This window comes from Macrotis lagotis, chromosome 2 (assembly GCF_037893015.1).
Source record: "Macrotis lagotis isolate mMagLag1 chromosome 2, bilby.v1.9.chrom.fasta, whole genome shotgun sequence".
Lineage (NCBI taxonomy): Eukaryota > Metazoa > Chordata > Mammalia > Peramelemorphia > Peramelidae > Macrotis > Macrotis lagotis.
Genome location: NC_133659.1, coordinates 219,756,122 through 219,775,003, shown reverse-complemented (window position 1 = coordinate 219,775,003; position 18,882 = coordinate 219,756,122). Strand labels below are relative to the sequence as shown.

The window sequence follows — 18,882 nt, the reverse complement described above, 5'->3', positions numbered from 1 at the left end:
ATAAATAGATATAACCCACATAAGTAAAAACTATTTGTGTGTGGGGAGTCCTCAACAATTTTGAAGTGTATTATGGGATTCTGAGAACTTTTGGAATAGATAACTTCCAAGTCCACTTTAATAGTTAATGGTTTTAGAAGAACATTGGGTACCCTAACAGCAACATGGGAGTGATGATCAACCTTGATGGACTTGCTCATTCCATCAGTACAACAATCAGGCACAATTTTGGGGTATCTGTGATGGAGAATACCATCTGTATCTAGAGAAAGAATTGTGGAATTTGGGCAAAGACCAAAGACTATTACCTTTAATTAAAAAAAAAACAAAATAAAACAACCATTATCTTATTATGTAATTTTACTATCTCTTCTACTTTATTTTTCTTCCTTATGGATATGCTTTCTCTTATCACATTCAACTTATACCAATGTATACCATGGAAACAATGTAAAGATTTAACAGACTGCCTTCTGTGGGGGGGTGAAGGGAGGGAAGCAAGATTAGGGAGAAAATTTCAAAATTCAAAAAAATAAAATTTTCTAAAATTAAAAAACAAAAAAATAGTTAATGGTTTTATTACTTTATATAATCTCATATTGATTGCTGCTGCTACTCACTCACCAGGACTGTTGTATGGAGAGGTAAGGGGGTAAATGTCCCCAGTAAAGGATGATGACATGTTGTCTTTGGACCTGTATTCCTAAGGAGGCTAAAGAAGAGTTTGGCAGGTTATGGCTTCCCTAGGAAGCTATAGGAGAGGGCATAGGAATAGATTCTGGATAAGTGTCATCTGGAAGTAGACATGAAAAGAGGGAATGTTGAGTTCCCCTGTCCACCAGGGGATTCATTTGGCTCAGGAGAGAAAAGAAACACGTGTACGCTCGGGTGGGGATGTTAGCAGGACAAGTAGCAGAGCCATTTATTAATAATATCAGACAGTTCTTTATAGCAGAAAACCACAAAATTAGCATACAGGATAAAACAATGATGTTTCTAAGACTAGTGTAGAAAATAACCTAGCAGGATGTAACCCAGGTGAAGAAGTTCAGGTACAGGGCTATCACAGAAGTGAGGCCGTGGATGATGCAGGTGTGTTATCCCAGCAGAGTTCCATGGAGAGCCTTCAGCTTGAGGGTCACCGGAGCCTGGGTTTTTTAGTCATAACTGACTTTCTAACCCAAACTTGCTCCAGTGGCTCTCAATACGGGAACTGTGGTTATAGTAGAGTTCAGGTTGCCATTATGGCACCCCCTGCTTCCCAGGCCTTGATGCCTTTACCTATCTATCTATAGAATGCCTATATACCCTAGAATACCTATATACCTATATTCACCACAGTGAATGTACACAAAATGGAGATATGAATGTCATAGATACAACAAACTATGCATAAAAGCATAAAAGATCAAAAGTATACAGGATCAAGGTATACTGGTAAATATTTTAACAACCAGCTCACTGGGACAGGGGATGGGGGTGAGAGTACAGATTATACTTACAGCATACTTTTAAATTTAATGCACATATTAACAGTTTATCCATGCTTTCTTTAGTCTAGAGAATCAACAATAAACTGGCTCCAGGACAGCTCTCCTGCTTGTATCCACCTGTGTATGAACATAGATACACTTAAACCTTGAATTCCAAATTCATACCTGGAAACACAGAGATTGTATAAACACTGAACAGAATCTATAAACTGAAGAGGGAAGGAAAAGAAGTGGGAAGGTAGGATTTGATGGGTGGATGTAGGGGGAGGCTAGATTTTTGTTTAGTCTTTTTCATTGTGCCTCAGTTTCTTCAACTGTAAAATATAGAAAAACAATACCTCTATGTTGCCTGACTCATTAAATTGTCCTGTTGTTCAATTAAGGTAATATACATCAAAGGATTTTGCAAAATTTAAAGTGCTAAATAAATGTCAGTTACTATTAATCTCCAGTTACAACTATTATATTATTATAATTACTCAAATATTTTATTAATATACTATTATATTACTATGATACCACTTATTACAATACTCAAAGATAGTTTATATTGTTTGGAATTTTGTATTCATTCATTTGAATAAATACGATGTTTCTAGAATAATTATTCCTACATACATTTCTTTAAATCTCCAAAATGAATTTATCTTAAGTTTTTGTACATTCTGGATTCTACACGTCTTGAAACTCACTGGACCCTCCAGGCGGAAGAGTCCGGTTCAACTAATCCTAGCCTAAAACCCTGAGCCTAGCTGCCAGGTTATAGCTATAATCCAGTGAAAGTTAGATTCCAACAATCACAGCACAAGGAGGTTTGGGGGGGTAGGGGTGGGGGTGGTGAAAGAATAGGACTAGGCAACTTTTGTTTATGTTCCTTAAGGGATAGAAGATTTTTGTAGTAGTGGTTGGAAATCTCTTAGACTTTTGATGCTTTTAGAGGGAGGAGAGCTTTTAATGATCTGGCAGAATTCTCAGTAGCAGCATCATTGTCATCATATCTTACATTTCATGGAATCAAAATGTAAGAGCAGGCAAAGATCTTAGAGGCCATTAAATCCAACCCAGTCATTTTTCATAGAAGAGAAAATGAGGTTCCCCAAGGGCATGTATGACTTGCTCAGGAACAGAAAGCTGGACAGTGACTGAGATGAGATGAACCTAGAATTCAGAGCTTCTCACTTACAGTCTGGGTTCCTGACCAGAGGGTTTTATGTTTTTTTTTTTTATCTTCATGAACTCTTTTTACCATTGCCTCTGTATGATATGTCATTGCCCTTTTGCAGATGAGAAGATTGAAGAAAAGAAGCAAGATAGAGTATATAGAGATCCACAGTCGACTTCTAAAAGGTATTGTGAATCTATGAACAAATCTGTTGTGCATTGATAAACGGGGTGAGGACTGAAGGTAACTTTTGAAGGAAGTGGCATTCAAATCGGACTTTTAAGGGTGTGTGGGAGCGGCAAGGAGAAGAGGAGGGCAAGGATTCCGAGCTTAGGGGTTGCTAGGAGGAACAAAAGAGGAGGACATTCTGTGTAAAGGGAATTGCTTAAACTGAGGCAAGACTTGAAATAGTCCTATTTGGCTTGAACCCCACACATTTTTATATAAACATCTTTGTAGAGGGATAGGTATCTATATGGAAGATCAGTCGAGAGATTCGTCGGGATTTGAAGGATGAGAAGGATTAAAACGGGGTGAGAGGAACTCTGGAGGTGCGGGTAGGTGGTGAGGACAAGCAGACATCCGAATCCCACTCAGATGGGGCTTGTGGACTAAAATCCTGTTATTTCTGTTCTGAAATAGTTGGACAATACAGCTCTGTCGCTTGTTGTAGGGGGGATGATGTAAAGATGAAAGGGGCGGGATGTGGCCGGACGCGCTCTCTGTGAAGTGAGGGGGGCACTGCGCGACTGTGCGAATGGGGGGCTGGATGTGGCGCTGCCACAAAGGGCAAAAGCTGGCTCGGGGCGGGGGGCGGCACTTGGGGCGGCGGCCGGGGCAGCCGGGCGCGGCTCCCGGGTCTCGGCCACAGACCCCCGGGATGCGGGGCGCGGGGGAGCGGGGAGGGGCGCGGCCGCCCGGTCCGGTCCGCGCCCCGGCTCCACGTGGGCTCCCCGGCCGGGGGCGGGGTGCGAGGGGCGGCGCTACGAGCCGCCCGGCCGGGACAGAGCCGGTGACGTGCGCCGGGTACGTGCCGAGCCCCGCCAGCCCGAGGCTTTAAAGATCGCCCTCGGAGCGGCTGCCGCCGCAGCTGGAGCCGGAGCCTCGGGGCGCTCGGGCGGAGCCGGCGCGGGAGCCGGAGCGGAGCGGAGCGGAAAGCCGAGGCCAGGAGCGCAGGTACCGCGGGGATGCGCCTGCCCCGCCCGGCCTCTCCCTCCCAGGCTCCAGGAGCAGGTGGTCCGCGCGCCCGGGCGGCGGCAGGCCCGGGGCCGAGGGGGGCGGGCCCGGCCGGGCGGGAAGCGCGGCGCTCGCCCCTGCCCCCCACCGCCTCCCGCCTGGCTCCCTACTCACCCCTCCGCCGGGGCCAGCACCCGAGGGGCCCGCGCGGGGTCCGGGACCCGCCGCCCCCCGCCCAGCCCGGCCCGCCTGGCCCCCTCCCCGCCCGGCCCGCCTCGCCCCCTCCCCGCCGGCCCGGGCCGAGGCGCGGCCTCCCGTCGGGGTCCTGGCCGGCAGGCTCGGACGGAGGCCCTGGCCGGGCTCGCGTTTCGGAGGCAGCGCGGATATAAATAGCTCCCCTGCGCCCCCTGCGCCCCGCCCCAGGATGGGAGCGGGCGAGGGGCGGTCCGGGGCTCCCGACCCCGGCTTTGCGGACCGCCAGGCCCCAGAGGCCGCCCGAGCCCGGGTCCGAGTGTCTCCAGAGGACCGCGCGGGCCCTGGGTTTGACTCTCGGCCCGCGGGCTCCGCGCCCGGCTCCCCCCGGAGCCCGCAACAGGCTCCCCAACCTGCTGCCGGTCCCGGACAAAGTTCCCCTGGCAGCCCGCGGGGCCGTCCGAGGCCAGCCTCCCGCGGGCCGTCCGAGGCCAGCCTCCCGCGGGGCCGTCCGAGGCCAGCCTCCCGCGGGGCCGTCCGAGGCCAGCCTCCCGCGGGCCGTCCGAGGCCAGCCTCCCGCGGGCCTCCCGCCGCCCGCCCGGGACAGAATGCGCACGTGCGTTTGCTCGCTTCCCCGGACTGGGGCCGGGCCGGGCCGGGCCGCGCCGCTTTGTCCAGTCCCTCGGCTTCCTCGGGCTTGAAAAGCCCCGCAGTGACCGCAGGTGCACCTGAAGGCGCTCGAGCGGCTCCCCTTGTCCTAGCCTGGCCCCGGGGCCGTGCCTGCTGCTCTGACGAGAGCCTGGTCCATCTTCTACTCGGTCTGACTTGGCATTCCTCGGGTTTGGGGTCAGAGAGTTGGCGTTCAGGAGCGTCGCCTTCCTGCAGTCTTGCCCCTCCTCTAATCGTAAGGTTAAGAGCCGGTTGCGAGGCGTTCCCGTTTAGTGGAGCAGCCGCAGGTCGTGCCGTGCCGGGGCAGACCCTCTGCTCCTGGGCTCGCCCGGACACCACTGACCAAAGACAGACCCTCCCCGTTCTTGCCTTTCCTCACTCTGTGAAACTTGGAGGTTCTTAATCTAAACTCCTCGTTTCTAGAGTTTGGAGAGTAAATGCATCACGGAATCCCAGTCAGAGCTGTTACTAGTACAGGATGAAGGGGGCTTTGTTCCTGGGTGTGGACACAGGGAGGGGAATGCTTTTCTTCCTTGCTCCATGCCTCCAGGTCCTTTTGTGGTATGTGACAAAATGGCCCCTTGTGGATCCCCATAAGGCCTCTTAACTGTGATGCTTTTCTGGGGCCATGTCCCATTTTGTATGAATGTTTCAGAGATGGTATTGCCCTCTGCCACTCCACTTACCTTCCCGTATGAATTTCTCTGCTGTGCCAGTCTACCTAATTATGGTCCTGATCAAAGCATGCTAATTAGAAGCAAAAACAACACTTGGAGAGAATCTAGTCCCATCCTTTTTTTTTTTTACAAAGGAACATAGAGAGGTGAGGGGCTTCATCCAAGGTCACATTGCTAGATAATAGTAGTGGACTCACTCAACCAGCTGTCTAAGACTGTTAGTCCTATGCTGCTCCTACATATATGTCTCCTCATTATCAAAGTTGTCTGGCTTCTGAGCATGCAGTTTAGGAGATGGTGAGAAGGATGGATAAGGAAGGCCTGGGAACTAGGAACTGAGAATGCCCACATCCCAGTCAGAGGGTTCCTTTTCCCTCTTTCAGCAACACATCCCAATTCAACCCATTTTTAGGAACATTACTAAGCACTTACTATGTTCAAGATACTGTGCTTAGGGTGGCAGAAGCAAAGACTATTAAAAGCTGCATTTACATATAAGTGCTTAGGGAGAATGATGTTGATTTAAAGGGTAAGGTTATCTGCTCTCCTTACCTAAGGGATGCTAAGCTTGGCTCTTAGAAAATCATCCATAGGAAAAGTTTGGAAGACAGAAAAGAAGAAAAAATGCATTTAGAAACTAAGTGGACTTAGAAGGACATAAAAAAAAATCCAAATTCTCAAACCTCACATCCTTGCTGCTTCCTTATTGACCAAAGATTTGTGCAAAGGGTATTGGTAAAAAAAAAAAAAATCATAGCTTCCATTTATAAAACAAAATATGACTGCAGTGCACATTATGATATACATTCTTTTGTGATATGGGCATAATGAAGATAATTTTACAGATAAAAAGAAATTCAAAGAGTTTTGTCTGAGATCAAATGGCAAGTAAGTGGTGGGTTTGAAATTCAAACACAGGTCTTTTGATTCTTACATTGTTGTAATCTTTCTATCAGAATGGGTGGATTGATCAGTTGACCAAAGTCAGGTGAAAATTTGGAGTCAGAGGACTGGGGTTCACTATAAGAAATGTAACTTTTTAGGGTGTCTCATCTTGAAAATGAAGGATTAATTGATTAAATGATCCCTAAAGATTTTTTCCCAGCTATGACCTAAAGAAAAAAAGACCTCTAAGATAGATTTTGAAGATGATGTTGCTCAGATGAGCTGCAGTGGGCAGAAATCAGAAAGGGTTCTCTAGGGATTTGCCCTAAGGTCTTCTATAGAATTTAGGCTTGGAAGGGACTTGAGGGTTCATCTTGTGTAACTCCCCATCTTTTTTTTTCACAGATGAAGAAATCTGGAATCACATGATAATTTACAATTTATATTTTGCCCATGCCCCCACTCCCCTCCTGGTCAGTGGTCAGTGGCCTAACAGGATAGGGTGGAATGATCAGCAGTCTGCTAATGAACATATTCTAATACCTTTATGGTGGCAAGGAAGACCTTTGAAACTTGATTTGCCTCCTGAACTGCAGCTTCTCAACCCAGAAGGCACAGGTAGGGAGATACAAACCTCCTTATGTAGGCTTCCATGTCATACCTATGGAAATCCAAGGAGGAGGAAGGATCTTCTTACTGCTCTCTACCCTGTGCCCAGTGTAGAAAAACTATCTGGAATTGTTGAGAAAGAGTGATGTCATTGATGGTGATTCTGCCAGGGCTCAGTTCTGCTTTTTATTAATCTTAAACAATCAAACAAACACTGATCTCCTAGTGGACAGCCAGCTAATGACATAGCCTAATTGTTTCTAAGGGGACTGACACATTCTCAGAAATGATGGTTACAAAGTAAAAGTGGGGGGGGGGGGGGAGGGACAGAAAAGAGATTTAAATAACCAGATTATCATTATTTAAATTAATCTAATTAACCCTTCAGTTTTTGTTGGATGAGATGGAAGATTCTTTGTAATAAACACATTACTCAGAGACTGTCTTAAAGGGGAAGTTTGTTGGAGAAGGGGGAGAAGGGCCCAAAGTACTAGAATTCTCTTTGGAGTTTGATTCCTAGTTTACTTCATTTTATTGTGCTTTCAATGATTTTGTTTTGTAGATATTGCATTTTTTATATATTAAAGGTTTGTGGCCATACCTCATGGAGTAACAACAGAATGTGCTTACATTGTGTTTCCTGTGTCACATTTTGGTCATTCTCACAATATTTCAAACTTTTTCGTTACTTTTATAACTGTTCTGGTGATTTGTGATCAATGATCTTTAGTGTTATTACTGTAATTGTTTTGGGGCAGCGAAAACAATGCTCATTCAAGATGGCAGACTTAAAATAATAATATGTACATTGATTGCTTCATGACCTGCAATTTACCTACCTCTTTTCCTTTCCTTGAAGCTATTCCTTATGACACAACAATATTGAAATTAGGTCAATTAATAATCCTGCACTGGCCTCTTAGGGTTCAAGTAAAAGGAATAGTCAATGGAGATGGAAACCTTCATTATCTTATTTTAAGAAATTGCCCCAACCACTACCCCAATCTTTAGCAACCACTACCCTTATCAACCTGCAGCCATCAACATCGAGCAGATGATGGTTAGCAGTTTTTTTTTAGCAATAAAGTATTTTAAAATTAAGGTATGTCCATTTTTTTAGCCATAATTCTTGGTTGTCCTTCATATTTGAAGAGGAACAAAAGGTACAATATGAGTAATCAGATCAATGCAAGTTTGGAAGGCTCTATTACATGTTGACTACAAATAGTCCATATGAACTTTGGAGTGGAGATGTCTCTAAATTTGGGTATCTCATGTTTCATATTACTAATGCACACTACTACTGCTACTACATGTGCACTACCACTAATGCACTGTACTACAGTAGAGTGTTAACATAACTTTCTATGCACTGAGAAATAAAAAAAAATGGGTTACTTGCTTTATTGCAATATTCTCTTTTTGTGGTGGTCTGGAACTGAACCTACTAGATTTCCAAGGTGTGCCTGTACTATTCTAGCTCTTTGTGGATCATACCTTTCTTCCCCTCTGGGGAAAAGGGGGCCATCTTAGGAAATGAGAGGAAGATCATAAGTTTAGAACTGAAAGGGGCCTTAGAGATAGCTCAGTATTTCCTAAGATTAGAACTAAAACTAATTGGTTGGGTGAATTACTTATTTGGTCTTATCTCTTCCTCTGCAACTTTTGTGTCTCTAAAGGTTCTTTGAGTCTGTGAGTGTCAAAGAAAGCTCCTAGATTATTCCTTGAGCCTCTCTCTTCTGGGACTGGTCATTTTAGGTGAGCAGTAGAGGTGGGGGTAGATACAGGGATCATGGTCAATCAAGGTCACTCAGTTATTTAGGAGAATGGTTGTTATTAGTCAGTAGGGAAACTGGGGGAACTTTATTCAGCATCAGGCAGCAGTCACTACCCCCTCCCCCTGCCCAAGGTCTAGTCACTATGGAAGGAAGACGTGTTCAGGGAGACAGGTCTGTGTATTAGTCACACAGTTCCCTCTGACGTACAGGAGACACTCATGGAATGGTTCTGCAAGTCCCGGTTACTGGGTTGCTGGAGGGAGAGCAATTTTTGTAGCCTCAACTTGAGGGCACAACCTGAAGTGGTGATGTCCTCAGCAGAGCCTCAGGCAGCACTGTTCTAGCCCTTGGCTCCTGGGAAGAGTAGTAGGGGAAGGAGGAACCTGTGAGAGTGAAAGATGAATGAAGCCCCGCTGTGCTAACACCACAAGATGCACAACCGCTGTACTGTTTAGAGTTTGGCAGACATACCTTGAAAGGGTGAAATCCCATTCAGGTAAAAGTGCCAGGGGAGAGGAAGAGGAATGTATCAGGTGCCAGCTCTTTTAAAGTGACCAGATGTGGGACCTCTACCTGAGGTGGGGTGGGGGCTGAAGGGGAGGGGACTGATGGCAGCTGGAGGATTTGGTGATAGTGTTCATCGTGGTATGATCCCTTCAGCCAAACAGCAGCTGTGATGAATGGGCTACAACACAAGTTGTCTGTTTCTGTAATTTTGACAGCGTATATACTCTGGTGAATACAGCTTAAGCTGTGGGTATCTTGAGCTGAGTACTGTAGACAATACGGTAGCAGCTCCTCTCTCTGCTCGTCACGTCCCCCACGTCCCCATGCAGCTGGGTTTCCTCTGAGCAGACAGGCTGGCCCAGCCCACTGTGGGGTGCTGGGAATATTAGGGGAGTCCAGGGCAGCCCTCTCCCCTTTCTTTTCCTGTAACAAGTCTTCAGATAGTTGAGAGACCAAATTCCTTAATGTATATGTGATCTTTGGTGAAGTGATAGGATCTGGGAATGTGTAGGTGGGGTCCCAGGTCAGAATGTGCCTGCAGGTATTAAGGGTGTGGATTGGGCACTTCTGACACCACTGGAATGGGATAATGACAGAATGACTGGAGGAGCCTTGCTCAAATAAAGTTAGGAAATTTGAAGGGAATTTGAAGTTGGGCTGTATGGCAGGTTCTGGAACCCCCCCCCCCCCCCGGGGGTGTAGCATTCTGGAGGTAGAGATGATGAGAATGATGAGGAGTGGACTAGGAAGGAATCTGGTTGGGGTTGTAAGGTTTGTAAGGTCTTAAGGCCTGTCCTGTCCTGTCCTGTCCTAGCTTTCTGTGTTCCTCAAGGCAGTATTTGCAGGCAACACCATTCCATTTCTACTTTGCCTTTGTTTTTTATTTACCTGTTGTATACAGCCTTTGGCTACCTGGTTGGGATTTGCATCTGATTCATTCATTCAATAAACATTTATTGAAGATGATGTTCTGCACTGGGTTGTGGGAGCCAAATAAGAACAAGACATTAGGAAAGATAGGACATGTACAAAGTAGGAAGGGGTAGATGAGCTGGCAACAGCCTGAGTATTGGGGGCAAGATTAGTATTTCATCTAAGGGGGGCTAGGCCACTTGGAATTCTCAAGAACTTAGGTCAATGATATTTTCCCCATATCCCTTACCCCTAGGAAAAGTACAACACAATTAGTTTGGCATTGCCATACCCAGAAATGTATGCTAAGGACATGGGGGCCATACACATGGTCATAAAGAAAGATACAAAGGGCCAAGAATTGTAGATTGTTGAAAGCTGATCCTTTTGGTTGGAACAGAATGGTTAATAGGAGACTGACATATTGGATGGCATGAAGGGAAAAGGGAATATGAATTTATATAGTTATCCCTTCCACATTGTGACTTTTCCCTACCTCAGTTTCAAGATATAGCAAATTGGCATAAGAAATTATATGGGGGAATTTTTTTTTTGGGGGGGGGAGGTTAATGGGAACTGAAGAGGACATTTAAATGCCAATAGATGACACAGAGTCTCTGGCCAAATACATCACCCAAATTTTACAATAATGCACTGCAAAAACTCCTGTGCCCTAATTCCTGAGATGTGAAAGGCATAACTAAGTCTCTACTGTGTCTCAGGTACTGTGCTAAGAATTTTTCATTTATCTCATTTGATCCTCACTGCAACCCTGTGAAATGGGGCTATCATTTACCCTCATCTTACAGATGAGGAAATGAGGCAAACAAGTAACTTGCCCACACAGCAACTAAGTGCCTGAGGTCAAATTTGAATCTACCCCCTGTACCACTTAGCTGCTCTTATCCATCTGGATGGTGGCAAGATCCAAGGGTATTATTGTTCAGTCCTTTCAGTTGTGTCTGACTCTTTGTGATTCCATTTGGAGTTTTCTTAGTGAAGATACTGGGGTGGGGGGTAGTCATTTCCTTCTCTGGCTCATTTAAGGTTGAGGAAACCAAGGCAAACAGGGTTAAGTGATTTGTGCAGTTAGTAAGTGATTGAGGCCAGATTTTGAATTTCGGTCTTCCTTTCTCCATGTACCTGGTACGATATGCACTTTGCCACCCAGCTGCTCCAAGATCAAGGGTTTGACCATCTGTTTCTATGTATAGCTGAGGTGGAGTGGAAGAGTAAGACATGGGAACTGAATAGATTGAGGAATTGGAAAATTAGGGTATTTGAGGGAGCAACAATATATATATATATTCAATTTTCATAATATGAGTTTAAGGAGTTGAGATGGAGAGAAGACTTGAGGATGGCACTGAAATTAAGGAAGGAAGAATATACTTGATGTAAAGTGTAAATCTGAAAGGAGGAATGATTGCTGAGGTGCCACTGGGAAAGAAGTATTCTACCTTTCCTATCCTGTAGGAAAAACATGCCCAGGGAAGCTATTTGATCAGGAGGGAGCCAGGTCTGTCTGGGGTAAGAGACAGAAGATGGAGTGAGAAAGGAAAGGGGTGAAGATGAAAGCAGGCTTGTTACCTATAGACAGTCCAGTGACCATAGTGAAAGGGAAAATCTGGAGGTTGGATTGAGGAGGATAGAAGTGATGGAGTGAGTAGGTGGGGATGGGAATGGGGAATGGGGGTCACTAGCCTAAGACCTCTATAGTAGAATTGAAGGATTACTATTCTCTTTCATGTACCCTCCATTCCAGGCACACTTGCTGTTCCCCAAGCTTTCCTCCTCTGCAGATTCTGCTCCTTTTCCCCCTCTACCTCTCAGAATCCTTAGCTTCCTTCAAGGCTGAATTCAAGTCCCAGGTCTTACAGGAAGCACAAAGGGTAGAGCCCTAGGATTGGAGCCAGGAAACCTGAGTTCAAATCCCACCTCAGTCACTTACTATGTGACCCTGGACTAGTTGCTTCACCCTGTTTTCTTAGTTTCCTCATCTGTTAAATGAACAGGTGAAGGAAATGGCAAAACGCTCCAGTTATCTGGAGTTTGGTGTCACAAAGAGTCGAATATGACTGAAACAACCAAATAATAACAAATAGTATTAAGAACACTGAACTAGGTTTCTGACTGTAGACCACAACTCCCTATAGTTTTAATGTTGGTAGATTCAGTCCACTTTCTTCTCAGCCTTACCCCTTCAGTACTTTCCTAGTGAGCTCTGGCACAGCTCCAGATTTGTATTTAGAAAATGACCCTCAGATTGTGGGTTCTAGAAGCATTCTCTAGTTTTCCTTTGCTTGGCTTCCCAGTTGTGTCTGAGTCTTCATGACCTCATTTGGGGTTTTCTTGGTAAAGATACTGGAGTGTTTGTCATTTCCTTCTCTAGCTCATTTTATAGATGAGGAAACAGAGGCAAACAAGGTTAAGTGTCTTGTGGGGATGGGGGTGGGTGGGATGGTCATACAGCTGTTAAGTGTCTGAGGCCAGATTTGAGCTCAGGTCTTTCTGACTCCAGGTCTGACTGTGTATCCACTGGGCCACCTACCTGCCTGTGTGACCCCCTTTTCTTTCCAAAGATCTTCATACTTTCACGTTCCCTTTCTATGCTGGTAACCCTTTCCAGGCAGAAAAATCCTGACCTGTCTTCATCTGACAGAATTTTTTTCCACTACACACATGCCTCCTCCTCCTCCCAAGGGACACACACTCCTTCTTCACTAGTGGTAGGTATATACCTGTTTTCCTCCCAGCAGAATGTTACTTGTGAGAGGGAAACTGTTTTAATTTTTGCCTTTGTATCTTGGTGGTGCTTAGTATATAGTAAGTTCTTTTTTTCTTTTTTTGCAAGGCAATGGGGTTAAGTGGCTTGCCCAAGGCCACACGGCTAGGTAATTATTAAATATCTGAGGTCATATTTGAACTCAGATACTCCTGACTCCAGGGCCAGTGCTCTATCCACTGTGCTACCTAGCCGCCCCTATAGTAAGTTAAGAAAAACTTGTTAAATTAAATTGAATGGAACAAAAGTTACTTAGTGTTTATTAAGTTCTAGGGGTTGTGTATGGACCCCTGGGGAATAACCTCAGGCCCTATTTCTCCAACCCACGAAGGGTAGGGTATCCTCCCCTCCAAACAAGGCCTGATGGTTTCTTTTAACAGAGTTCTCTTGACTGGAAGGCTAAAGAATTGGGGTAGATTGATGGTTGGGGAGATGCCAATGTATGATATCTGGAAGACTGGATAATAGGGTCAAGGTTATGCTTAAACATTCCTGAGCCTACAGAGGTAATGTAAGTGCTCCTTAGTCCCTTTCTGTCTGCCTTAGGGTTGGGGAGGGGTGATCCAGTCTACCTTGAGCTACAAGATGTGCTTCTGAGCCCTGCATGAAGCTGATGTTGATGATGATGTTTGTTCTTTGTTCTTGAAAACCATAACATCAGGGAGGTGATGCCATAACAAGAATGCAAGGGGGGTACCATGCTAAGTCACCAACTTCATTTTCTCCTCCTGAGCCATCTGGATTCAGTGGCCAGATATGAGTCAGGATGACTGGAGATGGCCCTGATGTGAGGCAACCAGGGTTAAGTGACTTGAACTCCCATCTTCAGAACTCCAAGGCTTGTGCTTTAGCCACTGCACCACCTAGCTGCCCTTGCATGAAGTTGGAGAGATGGAGAAAGAAGAAGCTGCTTCAGGGTTGTAAATGAAAGGGTGAGGTGGGAAAAAGATTTGAATCTCAACCCCAACTGTAGGATTAACTTCAAAGTCTCAATTTCCTATTTTAAAAAAGGTTGAGAGATATGGAGTTGAAAAGGATCTTAGGAGCTTTTCTAATCCAATCATCTCATTTTATCCAATGAGAAAATCAAAGCAGAGAAGTTGACCCAAAGTCACATTGGTAGGATGTGGCAAAGTCAGGATTTGAACTGAGTTGTGTAGACTCCAAATTCAGTGTGACAGTGTGACCTATCTCTGCAGGTATTTGTGGTTGTTGTAGGGAAAGCCTAACACACATAGTATATATGAGTTCTTCCTTTCGGCTGTCTAACCTTGGGAGCCACATGGAACAACTCTCTATGTCCTAGTCTACTCCCAAGGATTTGGAGGAAATTCTCAGAGTGGAGGAAATGGGAGAATCTTCCCTGACTCATTCCTTCCAGGCAGGAGGGTGCTTTGTATCACACGCTTATCATCTTTGGGTCATTTTTTTGGTAGGCCAATGCACATGATGACCAGGTTTGTAATTTAGAGTAGTAACAACAACCTAAAGCTTAGTCAAAATCCCTTGGTGAGGAGTGTGCCACCCAGAAATATGGACTTTTTCTTTGAGAGAAATTGAGTTCCTTTCCTCCAGCTATTCCCATGCCTAGGATGATCCCTGACCTCCTCTATGATTCAGCTCCAAGGCTGCCTTCTGTTGCAGAGGGCCTCGTGCCAGGGCTTTCTCCTCTAAGATTACTACCATCCATTCTATTTATAGCTTGTTATAAACTATTGTCTCTCCTTGAAGGAAGGGAATTTTTTTGGGGGGGAGGGGAGATTTTAGCACAGTTTCCTAGCATAAAAGTTAGCATTTAATAAATGTGTATTGATTGGTCCCCTAAGGGTCAGGCCTGAGCATCTAGCAGTAAAAGAGCAAATAGTTCTAAGAGAGAAAGAAGCAGAGACAAAGACAGAAAATGAACTTACAGCTATCTCTCTTTATGCATGTGTATGGGGACACACATGTACATGAAGGGCTGACAGGTTTGTTTACATGGTTCTTTCCCTCACTTTGAAACTGTATCTGAGGGGCTGATTCTGTTTCGCCTGTGAGGGTCCGAGTTCTTAGCTGGGGGGGTGGGTGGCCTCTTGGCGGCAGCTCTCCTGGTTGGCATTCTCAGAGTCTTCTGGATTCTTGGGACCCCTCTTGGCTTTGGGTAGTGAGGTTCAAGCAAGTAACAAACCATGTAGCCAGAGAATGGGGTCAGAGCAGGAAGGAGAGGGAAGAATACATGAGACTGTGGGCAAGAGTAATATAGTAACAGTTAAGACAAGAATGGATCTTAGAGCTCATTTTACAGAGGAGGAAACTGAGGCCAAAAGATGTGCAGAGACACATGACTAATTAGTGGAAGATATAGGATTGGAACCCTGGACTCCTGGTTCCTAGTCCAATAGCCTTTCTAACATAGTACATTGGAAATTGGGTAAAGTTTGTTTTGGCCTGGTGGTGGGTCATAGAGAGCCAGCAAAATATTGTGGTTAGAGAATTCTTTCTGTGTATCCAGACCTACTTGTCTAAAGAACGGAAGACCAGTCTATTTTAAAAATATGTAAATGGATGGTAATCCTTTTGGCTTTGCAAATGAGATGAGTGGGTACTAAGCCTTCTGATGAGAAAGGCAGGCTTTGTATTATGGGGAGAGAGCAGGAAATATAAGAGACTGCAATATACTCCTGCTCACCTTTCCTGTAAACAGGAAAATTACAAAAGGGAAAGGACACCCACAGATTTTAAAAACCTAAATAAGACTTCCCTTTCTTCTCTTTGAAACCTGGAATATTGGAAAAGTAGAATACAGTCTATCATTCTGTGTCCTTTGTCATTTGAAGGGAAACATGTCTGGGTCACCATAAATTAGTAAAGCAAATGCATCTTTCCACACTCTTTGCTTAAAGAGTGTTTCACTAGGGGTTGCAAAATACAATCCTTTGGAAGCTAGGACAGAAGGACCCAGGAACAGCACAACTGGGTGCCATGCCATTTATGGAAAGCATCAAAAAAGCAATCCTAAGAATAAAGTAAAAATAAAAACAGCAATTCTCATTATCTACTATCTTCATTTGTGAGATCCTGTAGAGACAAATGTTACAAATTTCCTTAGGTCTCTAAAAAGACGACACCATCTCAAATTCCATTCAGTTTTGTGAACATGTCCTCTGAAATTGTGATCTCCCGGACTCATAGAATCTTATATGTTGAAATGGTTCAATGGCTATCGAAATGATACCAGATTGGGGCGGCTAGGTGGCGTAGTGGATAAAGCACCGGCCTTGGAATCAGGAGGACCTGGGTTCAAATCCGGTCTCAGACACTTAATAATTACCTAGCTGTGTGGCCTTGGGAAAGTCACTTAACTCCATTTGCCTTGCAGAAAAAAAAACTTAAAAAAAAGAAATGGTACCAGATCCACCTCCCTTTGCACCTCTCACTTTATCCTGCTATCTGGCAGCATTGCTTTTTACCCTATTACCTGTGTTTCAGGGAACAGGTTGCCAGGATGTGGCCCAATTCATGTATAGCTTCAGGATTTGGGGAGGGCAAGGGGTGAATTTTTAACTATTTTGTGTGTTTGGTTCCTGGATGCTTTTCACTGTTGCAAAGGAGAAGAAAAGTATAAAGGCTCTGGGATCAGATCTAGATTTAAATTCTTGTTCCACTTGAGAGACCCCAGGTCTGCCTTATTTGTCCAGTACATTTTGATTGAGGGAAGGAGGGAGAAGTGTTTGGACCAGTTAGTTTCTAAGCACTCTTTCAGCTCTGAAACTTGTGAAACAAAGAACCTAGTGGCTGTTCTGCCTTGGGCTTTTGGGTGTCTGTGACTCCTCTCCTCTACCTCCCCCACTTGAAAAGGAAGGGAAGTGACCTGATTCTGGCTTCTAAAAAGCAGTCTCCCCTAGGCCCCAAGGGCAGTCTTGCTTGGGTTATTTCTGGGTTGGGTATGTGGCTCTCCTATAGATAGGGTGGTTATAAATGTCACCAAAAGGCCACGAACACATGTGCCTAGCACTCAGTGGCCTTAGGGCTCCCTCTTCCCTGCTTCACTCTGCTCTTATTACAGGCCTTGATGAGGAAGCACTCCTTACTGGCCCAAATGGGAGTGGGGAAGAGCAGCACAACATGTTCTGCTTTTGAGCCTCTCACCTTATGAAGCAAGAGGATAACTTCAGGTGACAGAATAGAGGTCGCCTTCTGAGTTCTAACCAGCTTTAAGCTTTCCTCACCTTCTCTTGCCTAGTATAGAGTGGAGACTCTGGTTTTATTTGCCTGTTTTTAGAAAATCCACTTTTTCTGCTAACTGACTCCAGAATTTTCCAAGAGTACTTGATCAGTTTTCCCCAAGACAGGCATTAGTTATTTGGTTGTTTTTTTGTTTTTGTTTTTTTTTAGGTTTTTGCAAGGCAAATGGGGTTAAGTGGCTTGCCCAAGGCCACACAGCTAGGTAATTATTAAGTGTCTGAGACCAGATTTGAACCCAGGTACTCCTGACTCCAAGGCCGGTGTTTTATCCACTATGCCACCTAGCTGCCCCAGACAGGCATTAGTTATTAGGTTTTTCTCTTGGATTACTAATCCTTTGTCTCCTTCTCTCTCCTACTGGTTAGTATTATCAGAATCTTGCCATTTGTTATTTTGCTGTTCGGAATCTCTAAATCTAGTATCTCAGCATTCTTCTCCTCTGCTGCAACAGACTTTGGGGAAGTTCAATAGGCCTGGACTTCAAATGCTCCTGGCAGGTGCCTCCCCCCCCCCCCCACACCTGTAAGCTGCCATTGCCAGAATGCAGAACTAGAGGATATCATTTCGATTGAAATGCAGTTTTTGCCCCTGGGATGTTAAGTTTTTGACTTAATTTTACTATTTACTCTGGAAGCAGGGTAGGATTAGCAGACAAAAACCAGTCTTACTCCCCCCAGGGACCTAAGGTCCAACTGTACCTTCGATGGAAGAGTAGTGAGACTTGAATTAGTTTGGTGGCCAGGTAAGGACCCATCACCAAGAATTTTCAGGACAAATCTGAAAAAAAAATGGAAAAAAAAGCGCCTTACATTCTTCTCCATCTAGTTGCCACCAATTGTAGTGGGACTGACTGCTGCATCTTTGAGCTTTGTGGACTAGAACTTTGTGGACTTTTGTATGAATGAATTCACTTGAAGCTTCCCTGACATCCCCTGAGACTGCTCTTCTGGTTTAGAGAAAGCACAATCTTCCAAATGCAGCATACCTTTGGAATTTCAAGAAACCTTCCAAGTGTTCAAACCTTGCTCCCTTCAGGTCATCTCAGGCTCAGTAAACATGAAAGAGTGTCCAGGATAGGTGGAGGAGTGTGCCAGGAATAGAATGTTTTCTGTATAGTTCTTTGATTTGTCCAGAGGAGGCTTTTATATGGCATTTAACTCAGAGTTAAATGGGTTAGTAGTGTCTCTTTTGTAACTGCCTCTTTTATCCAGAGCAAAAAATTAGGGAATTGCTATTCTCTTTAATTAGGACACTGATAACCTGTCAAAAACTAGTAACTTCTACATTTCTTGGGGGTGGTGGTGGAAGAAAACAACAGTTGACCTGAGTTTCTGAAAACACTGCCATGGAAGACATCAGCCTACTTGTCCACCATATTTTTATTAATGCTATTAATACTTAAGGTATTCCACAAATATTTACTCAATATTAATATGCTGGGGACTCTGCTATGCTCCTGAGGATATCACAACAAAAACAAACACCCTTTCCCTAAAGGTATCACATTAGACAAAAGATGTTTTTTATTTTAGCCTAGTGTTCTTAATATTGTCTGTCCCAGGCCCCCTGATTCCAAGTGAAATAATAATCAATTTTAGGAAGTTTTATGGAACAGGGACTTCCAATTGATCCACTAAGACCACAATATGGAGGGTGGTGATGGGGTGCAGTTGGGAACCTTTAATGTCACGTCTACATTTTTTCTTTTTGAACAAGGAAGCATCGTATGAGAGTGCCCTCTGCTGTTAGTGGTGAATTCCATGGTACGATGTAAAGAGCATTCAGTTGAGAGTCAGGAGGAACAAGTTGGATT

General features: G+C 44.8%; 2 protein-coding genes across 10 annotated transcripts in view; one reads left to right on the top strand and one right to left on the bottom strand.

The window, feature by feature from the left end:
* Positions 1-18,882, top strand: part of SLC16A3 (solute carrier family 16 member 3) — a 70,866-nt gene that overhangs the window by 42,782 nt on the left and 9,202 nt on the right. The window contains exons 4-6 of one of the 4 annotated variants that reach the window (XM_074224798.1): positions 1,557-1,731; positions 2,777-2,840; positions 6,660-6,872. In XM_074224798.1, the coding sequence (XP_074080899.1) occupies positions 2,777-2,840; positions 6,660-6,872 (277 nt within the window). In that variant the 5' untranslated portion in view covers positions 1,557-1,731. Of the gene's footprint in view, positions 1-1,556; positions 1,732-2,776; positions 2,841-3,757; positions 3,832-6,659; positions 6,873-18,882 lie in introns of those variants that run through there. The other 3 variants (XM_074224800.1, XM_074224799.1, XM_074224801.1) reach the window with 3 other exon arrangements.
* CSNK1D (casein kinase 1 delta) overlaps positions 14,747-18,882 on the bottom strand; it is a 74,639-nt gene continuing 70,503 nt past the window's right edge. For 4 of the 6 annotated variants that reach the window (XM_074224804.1, XM_074224805.1, XM_074224806.1 and 1 more), the window contains one exon: positions 17,768-17,846. Coding sequence is in view for 2 of the 6 variants with exons in the window: in XM_074224813.1 (XP_074080914.1) it covers positions 17,823-17,846 (24 nt within the window). In the remaining 4 variants the exon portion in view is untranslated. Of the gene's footprint in view, positions 15,067-17,767; positions 17,847-18,882 lie in introns of those variants that run through there. The other 2 variants (XM_074224813.1, XM_074224812.1) reach the window with 2 other exon arrangements.